The sequence below is a fragment of the Bombus pascuorum genome, chromosome 3 (assembly GCF_905332965.1).
Source record: "Bombus pascuorum chromosome 3, iyBomPasc1.1, whole genome shotgun sequence".
Classification (NCBI taxonomy): domain Eukaryota; kingdom Metazoa; phylum Arthropoda; class Insecta; order Hymenoptera; family Apidae; genus Bombus; species Bombus pascuorum.
In genome coordinates, this window is record NC_083490.1 from 9,036,556 (window position 1) to 9,051,082 (window position 14,527).

At 34.2% G+C, this 14,527-nt stretch overlaps 1 protein-coding gene across 5 annotated transcripts; it reads right to left on the reverse strand.

Moving 5' to 3' along the window:
• Window positions 1-283: 283 nt before the first annotated feature.
• LOC132905040 (longitudinals lacking protein, isoforms H/M/V) lies at window positions 284-14,356 on the reverse strand. Of its 5 annotated transcripts, none has more exons than XM_060955965.1 (6): window positions 13,998-14,356; window positions 13,050-13,403; window positions 12,596-12,949; window positions 11,817-11,946; window positions 4,739-5,292; window positions 284-4,001 (listed from the first exon to the last, which is right to left on the reverse strand). In XM_060955965.1, exons 2-6 carry the CDS (start codon window positions 13,359-13,361, stop codon window positions 3,744-3,746), a joined length of 1,608 nt encoding a protein of 535 aa, XP_060811948.1. In that variant the 5' UTR covers window positions 13,362-13,403; window positions 13,998-14,356; the 3' UTR covers window positions 284-3,743. The 5 variants fall into 5 exon arrangements, with proteins under 5 accessions (XP_060811948.1, XP_060811945.1, XP_060811946.1 ...); XM_060955962.1 differs by having other exon boundaries at window positions 4,739-5,295; XM_060955963.1 differs by lacking the exon at window positions 13,998-14,356 and adding an exon at window positions 13,786-13,945 and having other exon boundaries at window positions 4,739-5,295.
• Window positions 14,357-14,527: the final 171 nt, after the last annotated feature.

A 14,527-nucleotide genomic window follows, 5' to 3' on the forward strand; every position in this document is an offset into this window, starting at 1 on the left:
ATCTCAGAACTTTAAGCTTTAACTCGTGCAATGAACCAAATTACTGACTGATCTTTGTATAATCTCGAAAGTGAATTCATTTCCTTGGAAGTCGTACAAAAAAGTCCATTAAAGATCCATTAATAAACATACATATGCAAATCTATTCGTTTAATTTGCATCCAGATGAAAGAATAAAAAAGATACCAGAACTTAATCCTGTCTCGAAACCGTATCACGATCATATCTTCGAAATAAACAGAAAAGACGACGATACGTTTCCGTAACTGTCACTATAGCCATGTTGGATCACATTCTTTTTATTTGAACTTACGAACTTACGTCACTAGTTTTACATAAAATATACTTAATCGATACAACTGCGCATAATATACTCGTGATGCCGAGAAAAAATATATTGCACGTATGCTACATTCTCTGACGTCTTATATTTTACTTTGTATAGTGCGCGAGACATCTTTGTGATTGCAGAATGTAGAATATCGTAACGCATCCTTAAACAGGCTGAAAAATACATTTTCTCTTGTACCAAGCTCTTTCTTTCTGTCTTAACAAGCGACAGGGTGTATCCATTGAAAACAAAAAAGATTCTTCCAAACGGAAGAACGAGATATTTCCTGGATATCCGTTCTCCAATTTATATTACAGTGTCTTTCTTAAAACAAACTTAACGCACTCATTCTCGTACATCGAAACGAAAATATTCGTTTTTTCCGGACAAAATTGCATACGATGCACACACGCGCGCACACTCTTATTTTATGCACGTTTCTTTAGCGACAACACAAAGTCACGTGCCGCGTCTTTCATTTTGTAACAAATATATCTCTATACATATTATATGTATCTAATATAATAGAACTTCTGCAAACGGCTGCAAAATATTTCATTTTCAGCAAAGGTTAAAAGGTTTTAAAGACACGACTCCTTCCTCTCGTTCGTTCGTAGAAAACTATACTCTTTGTTTCTTCCTCTCGCGTTTTTCATTTTCTCTCGACGAATACGAAGATTCCGTTGCTTTTTGTCGATGCAACCAATCGATTCTTACGTTTTGTTATCCTACAAAAAGTTCTTCGAATAAATGCAGAAAATACACGTTTCACTGGAAACGAAGGCTCGTTGGAGATCTGCGACACGGTAGTCAGCACGCAGAGCTCCCTTTAATATCAAAACGATCAGATCCGACTGTTTCGCAAATATCAATGTATGAAGTTCCCTTGGAACCGGAAGTCGACAAAAGTACATATGTACATTTAAGCCATCAAGTTATTTACACGACCAAGAATAAATTAATTGGTAGAAACAAGCTGTAGCCTGTTTATCTATTCAGGTCCCATAGTCATTACAGCATACAATTTTTATTAAAATCAGTATATAATTTTTAAATAGAGTAAGCAAATGGTATCTGTATTTTTATTTGCTTGCCTTTTTTAAGTACTCGTGTTTTATTTACTTGTTTTTACAAGTATTTGTATTGCAAATTATATATATATATATATATATATATATATATATAACATTTATATTTGTATGTATATGTATATCCAAATAATTATACAAATGTCTATTCTGTTTCAAAATTTGCTCTTTTTCTCTCGTATTTTAAATAAGAAGGAGGCAATACAATTAATTGATTGTATATTTAATTGAATATTCGGCATGGTCAGACGGCCTTGAGTAACCGGTTGCTCATAAACAGGCTACAGCAGTGAGTATTCATGCAAAAATACAGAGTGTTTCAAATAACGAGAACTTTATATAAAAGTCGTTCGATTCTTACTTCGCAATATTTCCTCCCCCTTCGAAAAATCTATGTGATTCGTTCTGCTTATATGAAACAGCCTGTACACGTCTAATCAAATTAGAAGTTCTAAGAGAACGACGTCGGGTTTCTCTCGAGTTCACAAAAGAACGACAATTAACGTATAGTTGAATAGCAAACAACTGTTGTCCTTGAAACTCATCTCTTAGATTAATTATACACGATATGGTATAAATTACACAATTATAATTTAACGTATAATTCAGAATTATACCCAGGCGTTTCTCTTTCGCACGAGACACAGTAGAGGACAATTTCTGATGCAATGAAGAAGGTACGACAGAGTACAAAGACGAGGAGAAAAAGGATAGGAAAATACCTGGATATTCTTGGAGAAAAAGCAGGATGCTGCTGTAATGGGATTCTACCGTGGCTTCGTTTCAATTCCCGGACGTAAAACTATCGTCTCTTCGTGTTAATATTTGCGACGCTCGGCGTCGTCAAAGCCGCGTCTCCTGCTGTTCCAAGCCTCGCAGATATCTTCCGTCCAAACACACTCTGTTTACTTCCTGAGGAAATTCTTAGACGCATGTCGTGAAACGAGCAATACAATTTTTAATTAAGAGATCTGTGGACGAACGTTGTCAGTAGATAGAGTCTTTCGATGACGCAACACGTGCGTCATTGCAGGAGCGATCATTGGACGATGTTGTTCTTTCCAAATGACAATCTACTTCGATCGTCAATTTTCTGGTCTGTTAAAGGAGAAATTTAGATTTGGATTAATTAAGTAAATCTCAAATGATTTGGGACTTAATGTCGAATCGAATAAACCGTGTGGGTTGAGATTTGTAGAGCTGCACGTGTGTTTGTGATAGCTCAAATTAAAATTCAGGTAGCTTGGCTTGATCTTCAATGAGTTAAGCTTGACTTTTTCTTTGCTGGATCCCATAAGCCCACGGTTAAGTTCTTTGTATTCAAGTTGGATTGGGATGTGTTCAAGTTAAAATTAATTGGACTTTATGGGGTATTTAACTATTGATCTGATCAAGTCTCAGTTTAATCCCTGTTAATTGGATTTAATTAAGTGCACGTCGATTAAGTATTATTTCTACATATCAAGTAGAATCTATTTTTTCCTTGTATGTTCTTAGTATGCAGCAAGTTACAAAAATTCAGAATTAATGTTTCATTATCCTAGTGAAGACTTCCATCGTATCTGCCTGTGTGTCAAATTGCCCAGGAAAAATAGTTTCTTTAATTATATGATTGATAAGGAAACGTGGACTTTCTTCTTTTTTAGAAAATTAGTTCCTTCAAATGTCTATCACCAGTAATAAAAATTGTTCTAGATTAGATAGAACAGTTGAACTATTAATACATGTATTTCTCAGTTGAAAATTATGCATAAAATTTCTGAAGCCAGTAACAAGAGACATAAATTCAATTTCACTTAGAAATTGGATTAGAGCTTATTTTTCCTATTGAAAATAAGTTGAAAATAAATCAGAGAATCTTAAATAACATCCCATTCCTTTTAATATCTAATAGCACAAATGATTATCAAAACTCTCGATCCTTCGTGCCTAATTAATTTATAACTGCTCGTGTCGTTCTAATAATATCCTTAGGAACTTTCGTTTTCAATTCTTCTTCTTTGCTTTCATCTTCAAATATCGTCTGACAAGGCAAACGATAATGCACAAAACAGTGGGCAAAAATGACTTGTCATTCCAGGTCCTTCAGGTTCTTTTAAACTTTCAATAGTGAACTTCCCATGGTACGTCCATCGTCAAGGTTCACAAATGACATAACTGAATACAATGACATAACTGAACCTCGACAAAGGGACAAAACTTAATTCGGTGATTGTGAATCACAAATCGAAGAATTCTTATTCAATTTGTGATTCTTGTTAAAAGACACACATTCAAAATTGACGTGTACCATTCGAAAACCCGAATTTACAGACATAAACGCGTTAAACTGAACTGGTTTTCGGCAAAGGTTTCAGCTTCAACTCTCGTCGTTGCTCGTGGTAGTCTTGGAAACAGGGAACGATGCAGAGGTTGGCTTGACATTCCGGACAATGATACTTCGTTTTCCTTCGAAGTGTCCTCCCGTGGGCGTCTATCGTGTTCCAGCAGTGCTTGCAACCCAGAGCTGGCCCTGGCCGTAACACTGGACAATGACCAAATCGTAGGTCTCCTGTATTCTCTCGAGACTCCCTGCCCGTCGTCTGTAACAAATTTATACTTTTTTATCGATTAGGTTCATAATTGCTCTAACGTTTTGTTTATAGACGCCTGGAACGCAATGAAAATCATCACCTCGGAACATGTAAATGAAGAGTTTCTATTTGAACTAAAGTTTTTTTTCACTTAAGCCATAAATCATACATATACGTACCAAGGAGGTCCAATTTTTTAATAACTCAATACATTAATATGGCAAAAATAGAATAAAATAAATACAAATAAATAAACATTACAAATCTCCATCTAAAAGTAACCAAAGTATCTTCTCAGAAAATACTTCGCAGTATAAATAAAATATCTTTCTGGAAACTATTTATACAAGTCCTCTTCGTTTAATAAGCCATAGTCTTACCAAATTCTTTCTACCTAAACGTCGCAACCTTAGGATGCCCTCGAACGATCAACATATATCATTAATATTTCAAGCTTCTCAATTGAAAGGATCGATACATGTCGTCAATACAATATCGTCAATATTTATTGACAAACTACATTTTCGTTGAGAATCTTGAAATATCAACAATATCATTGATCGTCTGTATCATCTAACGTCTAAATCCTAATGCTATCACCTAACAACTGAACTGCCAATGTTTATGCTTCATAGCTCTATAAGCAAAACTAAGGGAATCTAACTTACAGAGAAATTTGTTCCGCTCGCTAAGCAACGTATCAAGTACGTATTATACTTTGAACAACACTAATAAATATATCATACTTGTGGAGATGAGGAACTCCGCCTAAGTTCTGTGGTTTTCACCCTCAAGCCAGATGATGTGGACCCTGCGGTAGTCTCCGTAGTAGTTGTAGCGATAGTTGGTTCCTCTTTGATTTCCTCTTCCGTTTTAACAACAGGCGCCGGTTCCACAACGATCGATGGACTGGTGGTCCTCCTGGGGAACTCTGGGTTCGAGTGTTGCCTGTGTATCCAGTAATTCCCACTGCTGGATTGTTGCTGACTAGACAAGAGCGGATGAGAGTGTTGCTTCATCAAATAGGATGGCTGAGGCACGGTCAACAGGTTCGTCGAGGTGGTCACCGTCAACAGACTAGGCTGGTTCACCAGAATCGGTTGCGGTGGCGACGAGATTCTCGTTTCCTCCCAGCTCCTCGACGTCTGTGGCAGGTTCAACGTCGGCGCCGTCATATAGACAGAAGACGAGACGATATGAGGTGAAGATGTCTCGCTGTCTGGCGACAAATGATTCGATTCCTTCTTCACTCGGGGCTGACGCAACAGACGACACCTCTTCGGACCTACCTGCTTACAGACTACTGGAACGAAAAGGGAAACGATGTTAGAAGTTGAGATTAGAAGTGACATGGATGAAAATGGACATTTAAAACACAATTTCTTTTTTTTAAAGCGTCGATAGTGTTTTATACGCGGAGAAGGGGATAATTTATTAAATGCGGTAATTGTGGCGATTTATTTATTTAGTAATTAGTAATTGGGTGAATACTATAGTTTGTTCATCATAATTATAATTTTATTATCTAACTTCTTGCATAGGATAGTCTAATTAAAATAAAATAGATAAGAAAGACTCGATGTTTTGTGTTTCGAATATATTTTATAAACAGTTTGACAAAACGTACGGTAAAATTTATTGTGTAAAGCAAATTTCATGGAATTTGATTTCTAGATATATACAACTTTGCTGCAAATATAGAAACTAATAAATATTATTTATCAATAAAGTTGTACATAAACGATATACAAGATCGTGAGAGGAATGAGAGAACTCAATGACCATGAGTAATTAAATTAATTTTGAACAGACTATAATACTAAAACTACTGAACACTCACAATTAGGTGATAGTGGTTAAAACGTGCTCTTCGTGTATGCAAACGACAAAATTTCATTAATATGCGGGCACAGATATTTCCTGCTGAAAGAGTTAGGTGGTGGTTCTTAAATAAAAAAGTTTATTTTTTATACAGGAAAATCGCTACATAAATAAAGATCTAAAAAAACGGATTTCTTACGTGAACAGAGTCGTAAGCCTGGCCAGAAACAATTTTTAATTCATTCTTCCTTCACGTGATTTATTAAAGGCGTTATACAATAACATTGACACATCAAAACTCGACCCTCTGCATATAAAATTCGGTACCGATTTTAAACTAGTTGCTTTTTTTACACCTCACTTATTTATTCTGTTTTTCTTTTTTTTTTACGAAGTATCAATGTTTAAGATAGTGTACATTACGATCAACATTTCTTTAACATTCTATATTCATCTATCGTTTTGTACAGACGTTCGGAACGAAAACAGGGAACAGCGAAACGCGCTCGATTTTCGCCAGAAATGATTAGTCGATTATCTCGAGTAATCAATTATTTTCTAATAAAAGGATTTCATTGAGATTTCATGTCATCGATGTAAAAATTTTGGAAAAAAATTTCGATTCCTACGTACATTTTACAATTCAACTATTTTACAATGCAATTACTTTATGAATTGATATTTTCATTATTAGTCTAATTTATAGAAACGAAGACAGAGGAACAAAAATTTGCAAATCTTTTGCAAATCTTTCGTTATTTAGTTCATGTACGAGTTAAAAACATGAATCTCCAACTCTATTAAATGCCAAGTACGCAAGAATGAGTGATAGTACTCGTTCGTACAAATAAACAAAAAAATTATATTATGTACATTGTCGTTAAAATTCATTCGCGTCTATTTAAATGCTAAACAAGAAGATAGTATTCGTTTTAATTCTAGCGTCGTAATATAATATTTTTTCGCTTCAATGGAACACTTACAGATCATTCTCTCTTCCTATTTAATCATAAAATGAGGAAAATTATTATACAATTAATTTTGTAGAGAAACTTTAATCTTTGTCTATTTTGAAAAATATCGTAAGTTTTCGTAGTAAAAGGAATTAAAAAATCGAATATTAACATTAACTAAAATCATTTGTCCAAGAAAATTGAAAGAATTCTCGAACCATCAATGATAAGTTGTCACATCGTACATATCTATTTTTCAATACATGCATTACTTTGTTGTATTCCCTTACTCCTTTCTTTTGCTCTGTAGGTTATACGTGTAATTGTACGTTAACAGATCAACGAGTTAATGAGGAAAACGTTTGTTCCCGCGGATATTGCACTTAATTAGCGCTTATAGGCTACAACATCCTAAATCAATCGGAACTATATATGTAAATAATATACATATTGATATTAATTACATACTTAAAAAAAAAAAAAAAAGGAAACGGATAATTCACCAATGAACATTGCGATGAATTTTGATGAAATTGAAAAAGATTAAATTGTACATTTAATCCTTCGTAAATATCGAAGAACAATTCGAATACGTTAAAAAATTACCTGATTTTCGGTCAAAACGAAAGACAGTGCAAGAACTTCACAGTATTTGTACTAAAGTGATCCTGCACGCTAATAATCGTGCTACTATACCCTGTAGCCTGCTGCCTCTATGTACAGGGTGTGCTATAAAATGTCTCATTCGATATACAGCAACGTTTTAATGATTACCAGACGCGATGTTCCTCCCAATTGCATGAAAGTCATCCCCACTACTGGGGGCGATAACCTTCCTCAACAGGTCCTGATGTTCTCTTTGACACATAACGCTAAGTTGGACGACTAAGTGTAATATGACTTGATCCGAATTCAAATATCCACGAGACAATACTAGTTTAACAATTTTTTGAAAATCGAATTTTTACTAACGTGAATTTAAGAAAAGATATACGATATATTTAAAATCTTTTTTTTATAGGTATTTAATGCGTGAAAAAATATAAGTTAACGCCATTAAATAAATAAATATGTTTCAAATTGTATCGTGTTTGATCTTATTTCAGTCAGAAAAACCTGATAATTGATAAGTTTTATTCATAAAAAGTTAAAGATAAAAATATTTCATCGTTGCGCTAGTATTATGTAATATAACCAATAGATATGTTTCTTTCTTTTTTCTTTTCTTCTTCTGTTACTCGCATTATCGTCCTCTACATTCGACAAAACAACGCATCCATATCTATACTTAGGATCAAGTTCCGTAAATAAACGATAATTGCAGGCCGTGTCACCTGATTTTCTGGCAATTATCGTGACATTACAGTATTGCAAAAACAACGTGAATTATATTTGAATTAAATGTTACATGATATCGCAGATACAGCGGTAAACTACTTTTTTGACTGAATCACCAGGATTCACAGACATTTTCTTTACTTCATAATGAATTGATCTTACAATTATGTATTTTATGAAACACCCTGTATAATAGAATTTTTTACGCGGAATAATCCGTCGAAAATTTTGAACAAATTCCTTTAAACAGTGCAACCCTCACAAAAGCTGTCATACTCGTTACAAAAAATATAAACGAGTTTAGATATTCTTTACAGATAATTATGATTCGTCAGAAAATGTATGCTCTGTTTCAACGACTGCAAATTAATCGTAATACATGTATTGACGACGCATTGCGTTTCACTTCTCGCTCATAGATAAGTCGTTAATTCCGTAGATGTATTAGCTACGTGTTTTTTTATGTGCAAATACACATAATATATTCTTGATCTATGTTTCACTATCGCTACTTTTATTCACTATGTACAAAAATTTCGCGGCATGTTACAGGCTAAAGTTGATAAAAATCGAAATAATTCCGACGTGTCTGCGTAAGATTATTCCACCAACTTTAGATTATATCGATATTCGTGTGAAGACCGATCATGCATCGATAAAAACGTGAAATTAATAAATCTTCGATAGTTCGCCTATAAATATCTGAAATTACAAACAAGCAAGTATATGCTTTCAACGTATGGTCGTTCCTGCTCTATCACATTTGTGTATAATTCAGATTTCAAAAGATACAATTTAAACTAAAGGAACCTGTTCCAGAATTTGTTTTCTTTTTTCTTTACCCTTCGCCGGAACTTCTGGTGCTTGACGAAAAAGTGTTGCTGTCGTCCACTCTGAACTCGTTCACTCACAATTTATTATTCTAATTGATTCCAACGAGTATCCGATGAAATTATTTATTTAACTCCTACACGATCCTGTTTTTTCAAAACAGTGACAAGATTTCCGCTTCTTTCTAGGATAGTCTAATTTTATAGACTATAGAAGAAATATGTACAATCGTTAAGAATTACAAGTTAACGAGCTTCAGCGACGACATTTTCCATTATAATATACATGTATCCATAATGTAAAAAATCTGTAGTAGTATAAACTATGATATACTGACATTTCCAGTTGTTCGAGATCATTGCGTTAGTCGAAAAGCACTTTTATATATAATATTCTATAACTAGGCAAAGAAAATATCTAAAACTGTATCGTTTCTCTTCATTTAACGAGAGAATACGCATTCTCTTTCAGATGAGTATTGCCGATCTAAAATTCTTCCTCCACACGCTTGTTCGGTATTTAATACTTTTCAAGCTCGTCTATACAAGTGACCGTTGGTATCGGCGTGTCATAGCCAGTGGCTCACATCGCGTTGTAGTTAACGCCGTGTAAATTGATTGGCATTGTAGTGCTGGGCAATACGTAATCCGTATGCCTGCTATCGATGTAACCACTTAACATCGTATGAGGACTATGAGTGGTTAGCATGGTATGCGTGCTGTGGGTATTGTGTGTACTGTGTGGGGTGGTGGGAGGGCCCATGGGCGTAGGACTCTGTGAATTAACCGGCTGCCCCGACGGGGCTGGCGGTGGTGAGGAATTCACTTCTTGCTTGACCCTCGATTTCAAGCTCGGTCGATTGTTCGGGTAACCACGCTTTTTGTATTCCAGCCAAAGTGTTCGATTGTTCACGCCGAACATCCTGGCTGCTTTACAAAAACCTATACCGCCGTATCGAACGGCGTCTAATGCCCTGATAAAATTCTCGTCTGCCTGCGGATTTGTCGATCGTTTCCTTTTAATTGCGGTCTGCGGACTGGCGCAAGGACTCTGGCAGTTACTTGGGCACTGTGCCGACGGTGATGGGCCGCTCGACGATGCGTGCTGCAATGTCCCGTGCGAGGAGTTCGGATAATTCGTCAGGGCGCAACTGGAACCAGTCGTGCTGGTACCAGAGTACTGATCGCTGATGGTCGAAGAAGCTGTTATTTCGGGCGTGGTAAAAGCTGATGACGCTTGGATCGACAGATTCGTTTGACACGAGGACAGAGCGAAACGTGGATATGTATGCTCCATAATAGTCCATTGCAATCCTGTGGAACAGACCGGTTCATACTTTGGTCAGAGCACAGGAATATTATTTCGTTAATGGCAGTATGTATGTTTTCATATTGGCGCAAAGACAAATACTAATTATAGGTGTATATTATATATATATAATATATATATATACATATAATTATATATATAATATATATAATATATATAATATATATAATATATTATATGTATATATTATATATAATACTTATGAGACGTGTGTTGCCTTTTCAAATGGAATATTTAGAAATCGAATAGATAAGGATCTTTAATAGGCAAAAAGAAATTAAATATTTGTGTAGTATAATAAAATCGTGATTATTAAAAATGTATTGTTTACATATATATATACATATATTCTAAAAAATATATATATATATAGATAGATAGATAGATATAAATATATCGAAACCTGGTAGCGGTAATGTGTTCGTATGATAATAACAAATAAAATAGGCAATTCGGCAATAATTGGCTTAATCGTAGTAATTAGACTATAGAATCGGAAGAAGATATCTAATTGAAATGAAACGTATTGCTTTATGCTACTATGTGTGTAGGAAAATAAAATAAAGATGCTAAGCTGTAAGCAGAAAAGAATGGAAATATATTTGTAAAAATTTGTGTGGAAATAATGGTATATATATGGGAATATTAAGAATAAAATATCGTGGCATGGCACAGATACATTTTAAAGCACATTTGTCATACATATTTTTGATATAGGAAAATGTGTCCAGCTTTTTATTACATGAATTAAAGGACAGAGTAAGGCACACATACACACTCAACAATGTTTAAGGCCCGATTTTACTGTCCTCTAAAAGAACATTATACATTGTGTGCTATGTATCTGTGTACCATGATGAATTTCATGAATGAGACTAGCCTTATAGAAATTTGCACTACTAATTATGATTTTTTTTTCCTCTCAACTTTCGCTCTATTTTCATGTCAAACGTCTGTTGATTTTCCTTGTGCAGTACATTTAAACGCATCTGTGCCAGCATATAATGTGTGTATCATTTGTTCGCATGCAATTTCGATACCCACCATGTTCGCTATAGATTGTGTTTCACTACTAAACTACTAAGATATTTGTGCGAGAGACAGATACATCATGCATATTTAAAATTGAATTATTGCCGCTTGTGCATAAATAAAGAACAGAGTTACCAAATATATGTACATATTTGGTACAAATTGAAACAGTATTTGAAATATAAGCAATCTTTCTTTCGGACAATCTGTAAAATCTAATTATTAATAATGGCCTTAATTTTTAAGATATATATCTTTACATGTAATTAATTAAAATAATCTATATCATATATTCTACTTATATTGTATATACAAAAACTATTCCTAATATTTTTTAGAATTACCGCTTATGATAAAACGTAAACTTCAAGTATTTTTTTATTGAATATATTTGGAACTGTTAAAGTTCCTTCTTATATTATTTTACAACATATGTTATAAAGATTTAAATATACAAATCTATATCAAATATCCTAAAATATTTTCAAACTAATTGCACACATTAAGGAAAGTTACTTACCTTGATGTGCGGGTGGTTGTGAAGAAACTGTACTCTGTGCAACATTTCCTCCTGACTGTTGACTCACATCTTGTATTGAGCCATCACTTTGTGCGGGAGTCGTTGCCGAACTATTCTCCATGTTACTCATCTGAAATGAATGACAGTTTTATGTTTTAATACGTTATATAAAAATTAACTATAATATCAATATATCAATTAATAAACATAATATTTTATATTCTTTTTATATATAAATACTTTAAGAATAGTAATATTTAACACATTCAATACCATGACGATCACCGGTAATCGTCACTGAGCTTTCCATTTACGTCTCCGAAGACCAGAGATTCTTTAAATTATTTTAAAATATGTATAACACATAGTTACTTATACATTCCTAAGATTAATATTAGTTTTTAATAGTACTAAGAAAGCATAATAAACAAGGTGCATTGGTAGACAATGTAACTCTGTTTTATTCATGAACAATTTTTAAATGATTACATGGGCATATTGCGATGAACCGCATTAAAACAAGGCAAGCAATAATAAGGGTTACTAGTACAATCTCCACAGAATGTGGTTACTTTTTTTGTGCGATTTTTTGCAAATTCTCGACCAAATTTCTTCACATTTTCTTCATAGCATTTTTTGCATTGTCGTCTAGTTTGTCGTGCGCTTCCATCTTTGCTTTGTATTTCGTGGCGCTTATAAGAAGTGGGGACATAAGTGACGTGAACGGAAAGTCTATATAAATACGCATTGCAATAAATATGTTAAACAAATGTACTTACGATCGATATTTGATCTTCGTCAATACTTCCTTGAGATTCAGTACTAGCATTAACAGGTCTTCTTAGACTTTCGCTACCTTCTTGTGAAACTATCAACGGTTCTGGTTTTATAATATTAGTGGCAACTAAAGTAATTTCATTCATTTCTTCAGGTTTCTCGCCAGATCCAGATGTTGATCCTGTTGATGATTTCCTTAATCTCTTTCTACGAAAGGATGGTGATAATGGAGAAGGGCTAGGTGAACAAGATTCCCCACGATCTCCTCCTCCAGGTTCACTACTACCACTTGGCCACTTGGTTAAAGAAGCACTGTGCATTTCTGCGAGTCCTTTTATTTTTAAACTCTCTGCGGTCTATAAAAAAAAATGCAAGGAAAATTATATCAAATTACATTATTACTACTGTAATAAATATAAAAGATACCAAAATAAATTCTGAAATGTTTCAAAATACCTTTATGATAGATGGTAACTGATCCTGTGATATGTTTACTTCACCATAGTACATAAAGTCAACCATGATTTTTAAGTCAGAGAATTTTACATCCTTTAATATGACGATTGGATGTTGACATGGATTCACAGTAAACAATGATTGAAAATATGTGCTGCATGCAGACAGAACAACTTTGTGTGCCTGAAGGTGTCTGCCTTCGGCAGCTAATGTCACATCCACCAAAGTCTCATTGTTCAACAAATTCGAAAACACCGAAATAAAATTTGGTTGATGATTGTTCCACCGCAAACAGAACTGTTGCATCGACATCACAGCAAATAGTCGAATAACTTCCAAACACTGTAACTATATCTGTAAAATCATTGTTCTCTTATTTACTCATAATAAAATATATATATGTGAAATAATACCCATATGAAATATCATATATCAATAACAAAATTCATTTCACGAGATTTCCAAAAATAAACGGTAAGCAATGTTGAATAAATTTCTATCAACCTCCACAAAGATAAAAACAAAGAAAACAAGGAGCTTGAGATAAATAAAATTATTGATGAAAGTTCACGTCAGTAATTATAAACATCAAACCGTAGTCAAAATGTATAATTTCCTTTACATGGAACACAAAATTATTAAACAACTTCCGATGAAAATACAATTTAACTGCTGTCGTAATTTAACTGAAGCGAGCCACTCGATGACGACAAAAACTCGAATCGAATTTACCAACTTATGTCGCGGGGAAGCGAGTTGTCATTTCTAAAAAAAAAAAAACGTAGAAACTACTCGTGCAACTGTTGAAATTTATCGCAAATAATTTTTCAAGAAGATAAAACAAAAGAAAGACTGCTCAACAATACGGTTACAATCGCTTAACACACAACAAATAGATATAGACTCGCGAGGATCGCGATAAAAGGCAGACAGAGCGAAATTGCTCACTTTCAGTACGAACAAGGATTCTTCGACGATAATATCGTGGTTAACAGGGTATCCGCTGGTGAACACGATGCACTCCGATATCGAGATTGTTTTCGGTGTTTATTAGGAAAAACAGTGTTCGCTCGACGCTGCCATATATTCGACGAAATTTTCCACAACAGACTGAGCGGTGACGCTTGTGTAATTCACAAATGACGTCATAGGCGAAAAATTAAGATATTACGTATGGCGCGCGGTAAACTCCACAAAAATCACACCGACAGATATGTTGATATCGTGAGTAAATTTCTCATACAATCGACAAACACTGAGATCTTATCAACGTGCGTCCTTAGAAAATCTAACTTGATCAATATAGCGGCCGACTTAGAGTGACATCTATCGAGGATCTGTCAAAAACTACGCTTCTTGCATCTTTTGAAATATTTTTTTTTTCTCTCTTTTTTAAGAATTGTACATTTTTGAATGATGATAAGACAGTATGTACGATTATGAAGATACAAGTTTTTATGGGCGTTTGAATTTTGATT

What these genes read in the sequence shown, in the direction of transcription:
- LOC132905040 (XM_060955962.1), bottom strand. Translation starts at nt 13,361, where the DNA reads ATGTCGATGCAACAGTTCTGTTTGCGGTGGAACAATCATCAACCAAAT. An exon ending in AGTTACCATCTATCATAAAG is followed by an intron (nt 12,950 to 13,049) that starts GTATTTTGAAAC and finishes TTTTTTTTATAG; the next exon opens with ACCGCAGAGAGTTTAAAAAT. An exon ending in ACAACCACCCGCACATCAAG is followed by an intron (nt 5,296 to 11,816) that starts GTAAGTAACTTT and finishes TTTTCGTTCCAG; the next exon opens with TAGTCTGTAAGCAGGTAGGT.